Source organism: Sinocyclocheilus rhinocerous, unplaced genomic scaffold, assembly GCF_001515625.1.
Source record: "Sinocyclocheilus rhinocerous isolate Xijiao unplaced genomic scaffold, SAMN03320098_v1.1 scaffold1636, whole genome shotgun sequence".
Classification (NCBI taxonomy): Eukaryota; Metazoa; Chordata; class Actinopteri; order Cypriniformes; family Cyprinidae; genus Sinocyclocheilus; species Sinocyclocheilus rhinocerous.
In genome coordinates this window covers 754067-763506 of record NW_015628289.1, presented here as the reverse complement: position 1 = coordinate 763506, position 9440 = coordinate 754067, and the positions used below count along the sequence as shown (strand labels likewise).

The 9440-nt window shown below is 35.9% G+C and overlaps 1 protein-coding gene across 1 annotated transcript in view; it reads right to left on the bottom strand.

Moving 5' to 3' along the window:
- Positions 1-9211, bottom strand: part of LOC107737275 (connector enhancer of kinase suppressor of ras 3-like) — a 30061-nt gene extending 20850 nt beyond the window's left edge. The window contains exon 1 of the mRNA XM_016548742.1: positions 8982-9211. Within this exon, the coding sequence (XP_016404228.1) occupies positions 8982-9033 (52 nt within the window). The 5' untranslated portion in view covers positions 9034-9211. The remainder of the gene's footprint in view (positions 1-8981) is intronic.
- Between the last annotated feature and the right edge of the window lie 229 nt (positions 9212-9440).

The following is a 9440-nucleotide window of genomic DNA, read 5'->3' as shown; positions in this document are numbered from 1 at the left end:
AAGCATTTTATCTGCGTTATGTTCTCTAAAAAAAATGTTCATATCGGCGGCATATTCGCCGATACCGATATATCGGTGACAGGCTCATATCGGCCGATAATATCGGCAAAACGATATATCGGTCGGGCTCTAATATATACTATGGTATATAAAATAAGGTTGTCTTTATTATTTAATGCATTTATCAATGAATCAAGTTTTTATTACCGTTTAAATGTTCATATTTCAGTCTTTCGGTGAAAAATTCATTTAGATGAACACAAACACATGCCACAATATGTATCTCCATACCACCCAACCCTACAGGTCAAAGGAGGTTGGAGACAGTGCTACAGTCTGCTATACGTCTGTTATTTTAGCTCTTTCCCAAGAAAAATAGACTTTAGACACAACAATGTAACAAAGGAAACATATCTTCATTTACTAATCAATTGTAGTGCATGAATGCAGCACTCTAGGGACATATTCAATTTCACTGAAGTTATGCAAGTTAACTCCTTATACTTAAAATACAGTAAATCAATACGTTGTGAACGAATGAAAAGATCCTGAGTGAATACTGAAAGAATGGACAAAGGATATTATGACTGGTGTCTTTCAAAGCGTGTGAAAATTATTCCTGTAGATTAGTCACATCCACCAAGCTGTTCTCAGTGAATGACATGAGCGACTGACTCAACCCTGTGATGCTGTTACTCTCGGATCTCATGTCAAGCATGTACACGCATTTATTGAGATGACATGCTGGACTGGTCTTTTGTTAATATGTAGATTGATTTTCCCCAAATAAAAACCCAACTGTTTAAATACAAAGCAATTTTTCTTTTCAACATTGTCAGGATACAGGCATTTGCATGAATATATGCAAGTATACAATGAACAAAGACTCCGTAAATTAAGATATGTTTTTACAGCAGTGGCCACATGAAGGTGAGAGCAGGATTTCCCACAATGCCCTGATGTAGTTCAGGCTCTTTGTCTGTGCATGCACAGTAACACCCTTCCTCTGTTTATCCAAATGCAGGTGCTGGATGAGGGTATTATAATGTGACCTTTACACCGTGCAATGGGAGACTCAATTCTTTTGTGAGCAATGGAACCACACAAGAGGAAGAGAACTACAGTAGCCCTGTCAATCAGTGCACTCAACTGAACTTTGTTTAGTGTAAATGTTATAATACATTAATAGAACATTTATAAATATATGCTTTTGCAAAGACTGAATCCATAAGCAACACTATTTCTATTGTTCATACCATTTGTGCTACGGACATGAATGACACCACAAAGTGAAATCGTGATGTCAAAACCCAGAAGACTATTTCACCATGGGTTCCCTTTTCCTATGGGTTTTAATAATGGGGTTTTGCAATGTATGAGTAAAAAAAAGTTCATTTGGAGATTGTTTCAGGAGTTCAAAACTACAGTGGCCGAGAGAGCTCAACGCGTTGCAAATGAAAAAAACACCTGCAAATAGAAAAAACACCAGCAAATACAGAAACGTGCAGCAAAAACTTGCAACACAATCAAATACAGAAACATGCTGCAAATACAGAAATGCGCTGCAAAGACTTGCAACACAATCAAACACAGAAACGCCCTGCAAATACGCACAGACCACATTGGAAATGTATAAGGGAACAGCAACAAGTGACGAACTTGGCTGGGATACGCTTCAGTCTACTCAGAAAGGTGAGATTTTTATTTGTTTTAACATCTTGATCATATGATTTCTTAGCTTTTTTCGATATTATTAGCCTAAATAAGCTGACGAAATACACAATTACTATAACTGTGAAACATTATGTATGCTGGCTAACTTTTACAACTTCACTTACAAAAATTAACCATGACTTTACTATTAAAAAATAATTTTAAAAAAAACATGGTTCCTATGGTTAAACCATGGTAATCACAAATTACACTAACCACAGTTTAACCATGGTATTTGTGTGGTTACACAAATGGTAATCACCAAAAAAAAAAAATGCTAGGCTAATGGTAAGTAAATGCCAAAAAAACATCATCACTACACTTACTATAATATAACCCCGGTAAATTTTTGTGAGGGTTGTTGGGGTCCCCTTGAAACATTTCCGTTGTGGTCTGTGCTACTTGCAACGCTTTTCTGTATTTGGTTGTGTTGTGAGTTTTTGCAGCACATTTCTGTATTTGGTTGTGTTGCGAGTCTTTGAAGCGCGTTTCTGTGTTTGATTGTTGCAAGTATTTGCAGTGCGTTTCTGTATTTGGCTGTGTTGTGAGTGTTTGCAGCGCGTTTCTGTGTTTGATTGTGTTGCAAGTATTTGCAGCGCATTTCTGTATTTGGCTGTGTTGTGAGTCTTTGCAGTGCGTTTCAGTATTTGTTTGTGTTGTGAGTCTTTGCAGCGCGTTTCTGTATTTGGTGGTGTTGTGAGTCTTTGCAGCGCATTTTCTGTATTTGCAGTGCATTTCTGTATTTGGTCGCGTTGTGAGCATTTGCAGCACGTGTGTTGTCAAACTGATGAAGATGTTCTCTTAATTTGCTGGTGCTTTTTCTATTTGCATGTGTTTTCTTATGTTGCAGTGTGTTGAGCTCTCTCGGCCACCGTACAAAACAGCTTGGCAAAGTGAATTTAAATGTTTTCTCCAGCTGGTAAACACCTTTGAACTACCATTGGTCCATGGCGATTACATAATCGGTAGGTGTGGCTCTATGGCTCTACCTTCTTTGACCAGGAAATCCCATTCATTTCTTCTGTTCAGTCCGTCAAGGTCAGACGCAAGTAAAAACAAGAACACACTAGAGAGCTGCTTCATAGTAAAAATTGTAAAAAGTTGTAATTCTAATTGAATGTGTTTTTTATGTTTAATACTGTGAAGCTGCAAACATATCCAATGTCGCTATGATCAGATGCTCTCTTAACTGCTATTTTTTCACCACAGTCATTTTTATTGTGTATTTATTCTGTTAATGAGAGAAAAGTGTACAGCTTATATTTATATATTCATATCAGCAGTAGGGGGGCGATGGGATTTTTGCAAACAGTAAAGATATTTCCAAATTTTGTAACCTATAAGCAAAGAAGAAAAAGAACTCTGTCATGATTATTTCAGTGCCTTTTTACCTGGTTGATGATAAAATGATTTTAAAAAAAATCTAATTTTTGCATCCAAGCACCAAAGTTTCGGTGGAATGGACTTTCAATGTAAGGACCAAAATATGTCAAATTAAGATATTTTTAACAAAACTTGTGATTCTAAGATGAACAAAAGTCTTATGGGTTTGTAAAACCATAAGAGTGAGTAAATAATAACAGATTTTTAAAATCTGAATAAAGTTTAAATGAACACTTAGTTTCCCCTAATAAATAAAACTCTCTAAACAAGAACTGAAGATGGTCATCAAAATCTGACTTTGCCCAGAGATCATTTCTATCCCGTTCACTGGTGATCTTGTGTATTTAATAGGCATTCCATTTGTTCCTTTGGATTAGCCTTTTGCCGCAGTGAACCCACAATGTCCTGTCCAGCTTTCTGCCTGGCTAGGCACCCATGGAGGGGCAGTGAACTGTGTGGGATGTGCTACCTGAGGTTGCATTTCCCCCGTTGCGTTAAGCTGCGTGTTTATAGAGATCACTGTTCTAATGCTGGCACTACAAAGCTACAGTGATCTGTGAGATCTGCATTGGGTTGTTCAGTTCTGAATGCAAAAGCCAGAAGGCTTTTCACTTCAGTGCTGTTATAAACGGAGCATGGATTCATGCAAATATCAACGGATTTTCAAAATGGGATCAAAGGTCTTTTGTGTAAAGAGAGTATTGGAATGAAAATATCTGAGAAAGAATCAATGCCATAAAATTGTGTACTGTATTTGTTTTTGCATTGTCTTTAAGAAAAGTAAAATACTAAAATACAGTCCCTAAAATACAGTCTAAAATACAGTAAAATTAAAGAAGAGAACAGGAAATTCCAGGCACCTCTTCCATTTAAACTTCAACAGAGAGTATCCATTAAATATTTATGAGAATCTCATGTAGACACCATATGGTGATACCAAGATCTAAGGGTTGACATATGGTGTTGTAGTTACGTGGATGGAAAACATTAGATTAAAGCATTAATATCATTAACAGATCCTATAGAAAAGGTACACTTGTTGGTTCCACATCAAAGGTGGCCTTACCCAACTTACCCAACGGATATATTCCTGTTATTCAAGTTTACAAATATGGAAGTATTTGAAATAGTCACTGTAAAGTGATATGCTTTTGAAGTTTGGTTAGAATGGTAACTTTGTGTGTAAAAAGTAGCTAGTGATTGATACCACACTTTTAGCAAAGAAAAACGTTAACAATTTCAACGATCCCCAGGCTGATCAAGATGACATTTAGATTAAAGCATTAATATCATTAACAGAACCTATGGAAAAGGTACACTTGTTGGTTCCACATCAAAGGTGGCCTTACCCAACTTACCCAACGGATATATTCCTGTTATTCAACAATTTCAACCATCCCCAGGCTGATCAAGATGACACTGTTTTTCCCAGAATATCTTAAAATATCACTGTCACATCTATTGGATGTCATGCTTTGGAAATCCATTCAATTTTACCACACAAAAAGCATTTTTGACAATGAGATCATTAACGATAAACATAAAAACAAACACACACACACAAGTTCAGAAACTTTAAGAAGTTTCTACAGTCACATGACTGGATTTCTGCCTTCTAGCATATCATCACACATTTGCTGCTGTTGAGGTGGGATACAGGAAAGGTTAGAGACAGGTTTCATAGTAGTGCTGGGCGGTATACCGGTTCATACCGAATACCGGTGTTTATTTTTGTTATGATATGACTTTTTAAAATACCGCAATATGTTGCTTAAACAACGTTCGGAACGCAACACTGTTTGAAAGGGGTCCCTTTTCACTGTTGCCTATTCGCTTACTGATTGTTTGGAATTATAAATATGAGCGTAGTTTGTCTGTTAATATCACATGCACTTTTTTTTTTTTTTGTTTGTTACTCAGACGCAGGCAGTGATATAAAAAGTAATCAGAGACAAAAAAGTAATATAGTTAAAACAACCGCATAGCCGCTCTTTAGTGTAGATGTAACCCAACCGCTGGGTCAAAACAGCCCAATTGCTGGGTTTGTCCCTATTTTACCCAGCACTGGGTTGCATTTAACCCAGCATTTTTTAGAGTGTACAGTTTTTCATTGTTAGTTCATTTTAATTCACAGTGCATTAACTAATGTTAACAAGCACAACTTTTTATTTTAATAATGCATTAGTAAATGCTGGAATTAACATTAACTTACTAAATGTAGAAGTACTGTTCATTCTTAGTTCATATTAACTAAAGTAGTTAACTAATGTTAACTAATGAAGCTTATTGTAAAGTGTTACCATTTTTTAAATTAGTAAAATAAGTAATTTAAAAAATGGCTCAGAAAAGTAAAGTTAGATCTGAAAAAAAAGCTCTAGCATCAATTGTTTTAAGATGCCCCTTTTATATGTTGGTGTTTAATGCAAAGAAATTCATATATTTTAAGTGTGGCGAAAGTATTCAAAGCCTTTGGACTACTCACTGATGTTTATCATGTTAACTGTAACAGGCCTACAGTACATGTGCAATGACCAGTGTTGGGAGTAACGCATTACAAAAGTAATAATATTACAGTAGTATATTACGTTTTGCTGTAACGCAGTAATATAACGCATTACTAATCAAATTTGGGTAATATTATTACTCGTTACAATCTCAGTAACGCAAGTTACAACAACATATTACTAACACCGCAAAACAGCACCAGAGAAAAAAATTCTGCGGGTAAAATAGTTTGTCTATTTCCTGTTGCTGGAATTAGATGGTTGAGATGACTGCAGAGACGGATTCTACATTTGTGAGATGGACACACTCCTGTTATTTTCAGTTCATCGGAGAAAAGGATAAGAATGCTTAGCAATATGTGCGACACCAAACTCTCAACATGGAGAAATAGCACGAGTAAAACCTGGAAACACCTAGACTGGTGCCACTAACACTAAGCTATCGGAGAGAGAGCTGCGGGGTCGGAGAAGAGAAAAAGACGGCGGACGAGCGCAGACAAGCAACAAAAATTACGTTTAACTAAAAATAACAAAATCTGTTTTTGTTAAATCATAGTCTATATGACTATGCCGTTCCACGCCGTATGGCGCGCTGTGAGGATAATTACAATTTAGGCTATTAGTTTAGGCTACTCCTCATTGAGAATGTTTTTTTATCATGATAGTAAAATAGGGCATTCTAAGTCAATATACTGCAGTATTTCCTCTCTCAATCAGTAGAAAATATGGTTAACACCCGGCCATGCATGAAAAAAAAAATACCGTCATGTACCGTGAAACCGGTATAATTTTGAAAAATACCGTGATATAAATTTTTGGTCATACCGCCCAGCACTATTTCATAGTATGTTTAGGTGTTGGATCAACGTTGTAAATTGATGTAATTACAGAAATTAATTACATACAGGTAGTTTTTAAATATATGTACAATGTAAAACACGTATGTACAAAATATGTGCACTATTTTAAATGAGTTTGTGTTAATGTGTCATTAACTTTGTCAGCCCTAAGTTCTACACAAGAGACATTTTCTTCAGACACAAGTTGCAGTCTGACACGTTTTTCCTCCCCTTTTTGACTGACAGGATATAATCGACCCTGATCATCAGCTGTTTTTAATCAGCTGATATCCAAAAAAATGTTTAATCAAATTTTCTGATACCGATTACTGGCCGATACATCGGTGCATCCCTAACTATTTTCATATTTTTATTGTGCTTTTGCCTCATTTAGGTCATTTAGAGGTTTTGTAACTCAATTATCTCAGTAGTTTGAGAACTTTTTTTTTTTTTTTTTGGATGCTTCTGAAGCTTTAAAAAAGAATGTAAGGCACCCAGCTGTCCTTCAACAAGTGTGGGAGTAGAAGGGGAGGACTGAAACATAATTTGTAAGTGTGAAATTATTCACTCCAGTTTCTGCAGAACATTCCATGAATATACTCCAAGTCAGCAAAAGTTTTAAAGACTTGACATTCAACTTTTACTGTCTGTTCATGCATGGTCACATGGAAAAAAGTGTGAGAATTGGAAAACCTGTATAAAAAAAAAAATCAACTAGACCATTTTTCAAGAGCACAAGCAAAAAATGAAAAGTGATAAAGATCTAAAGCTAACAATAGCATAAGAGGCAAAGTACATAAAGCATCTTAGTAAAAATAAATTAAACACACCTGGTAGGTAGGCTAGTCTTCTCTGGAAAAAAATACATTTAATTCAACTGACTCTCGAGAGCACAAAGAAAGACAAAAAATAAAAAAAGCAGGACACAGAGTAAAGAGAAGCCTACATACGAACCACTATAAACCTTTAAAGCCTTAGGGCATTTCATTCAACAGAGAACGGATGCTCTTGTTCTTTTTTCTGCATGTTTGCAATGTAGTAGTACAGTTTACACTTCCATAGCACAGTGTGTTCAAAGGCTATTCAAATTGTCATATGGCACTGCAGTTAAAGACTTAGGCTGGTAACTGAATGTTGTTGGTTCAAACCCTGCACAGTTGATCCAGTAACTGACACCTTTGTGCCCTTAAGCAAGTTATAATTCCAGGATACCCGCTCAATAAGTGTACTGTCAGATTATTGACAAATTAATGTGTCCCTTAAATGAAGTAATATATAAGGGACTCACCACCAGAACAAAAAATTGTAACATTAATTATAAAGTAAAGCTATGATTATTTTTAAGTAGTTTGAGAGGCAAAAACATAATATTTTACAGAGTTCTTAGGTCTTAGATGCCAAGTCAAATTCACGGGTTATGCCAGAAAAATTTGCCTGTGTAAAAATCTAAAAATAGACATTTTATTACTTTAGGGACAAATGAACCAAGTAAATAAGTGAACTATATTTTTTCCCCCTATGAATCATATTTAAAGCATGTACCAACCTTTTAAGACCCACTGATACGAATGCTTTTTATTTGATTTCAACAAAATAATTATTCCTTGAAAGAGATTGTTTATGCTTGGGACATCAGAAACACTTATTTCCATATTTCTGAACTGATCTCATGAGAAAATGTGACTATTCTATGAGTTGGTGGTGATTCATACAAAAAAATTATTATAAGTTTTTAGAATTTTTTTGAAAAAAAACTTTTTTTTCATTCCACACAGATACCAAATAGACTCTAACAGACATAATAATGATAGTAGCCTAATAATAATAGTAGTAGTAGTAGTAGCAGTAGTAGTAAACGTTATGGAATTTGACTATAACTGATGCAAGGACAGGTGGTACAATTCACATTTGACTCTTACATTATCATGACCCTTGTATTAATCTTTCCTTCCATTGATTACACCTGTACACATAGGCTACCATGGCCGGAACTCGATTTGAATTCACACAAGACAGTGTTCCGATTTGAATTTGACTGGCATTCACACTTGGACAAATGTTTAATTCCAATTTATCTGTAATTCACTGCTATACATGAGCAAGTTCTTCAACACTGAAGAATAGTCCTTTATTTGTCAATCAATTGCTCTGATGGCAGGGTCTAATTATCTTCTAGAAGTGAAAAACGATGAATGGTTTGACAAATCTGTCTTCAACCATCTCAAGAACTGTGGGAGTAAAATACTCCCACATAACATGCGTGCATAACAATCAAAAACGGGAAATAGCAACCGCGGGATGTTATTTTCATAAATGCATTTATTTTTCGGCCACACGAGTTTCTTTAAAAATAAAAGTTTGTTTTGTTTGTGCTTGAACACTGACACACACTAATCTTGGTTTCACCGACAGTACAGATAAACAAAAGTAGGCTACACGTCCTAGATTCTTACAAAGGCTAACTAGACGGAGAGAGACCATTTATATTTTAAATTTTCAAAGCAGAATATCCATATTATGCAGAAACAAGTCCTAAACTCACCTCTCATCCAGTCAACAACCTGTTTTGGTGTCCACCTCGTTACTGGATCCATTGCTTTAAAACCTCAGTCCAACCGGTTAGAGCTATTCTCAACGGAGATTAAGAATAAAGTAATAATAAAGTACGTCAAGCACCATGTGATCGGCACTGTGAAACAATATAATTCTTTCAGTCTGTCCTCTAGAAATCCAGAAATAATCGGCTCGCGAGATATCTCCATATGCAGCCGATTCTCTCACATGGACTTGGACTGAGCGAACAGGATAAACTCACGAGGAGGAGAAGAGTTCATCTCTAGGCACATATATCAGATTTCAGTGTGTGTTCCTCCCCTCAAACCAACGGAGGAGGATCAAACGAGGAGCTCTGCTGCTGCCGAGCGCCGAGCCGCCTACTGTTATTACTTCAGTCTCCAGAGTTTGCGTTTGTAACCGTTCAGTTAATCATTAGCTTTCAAAT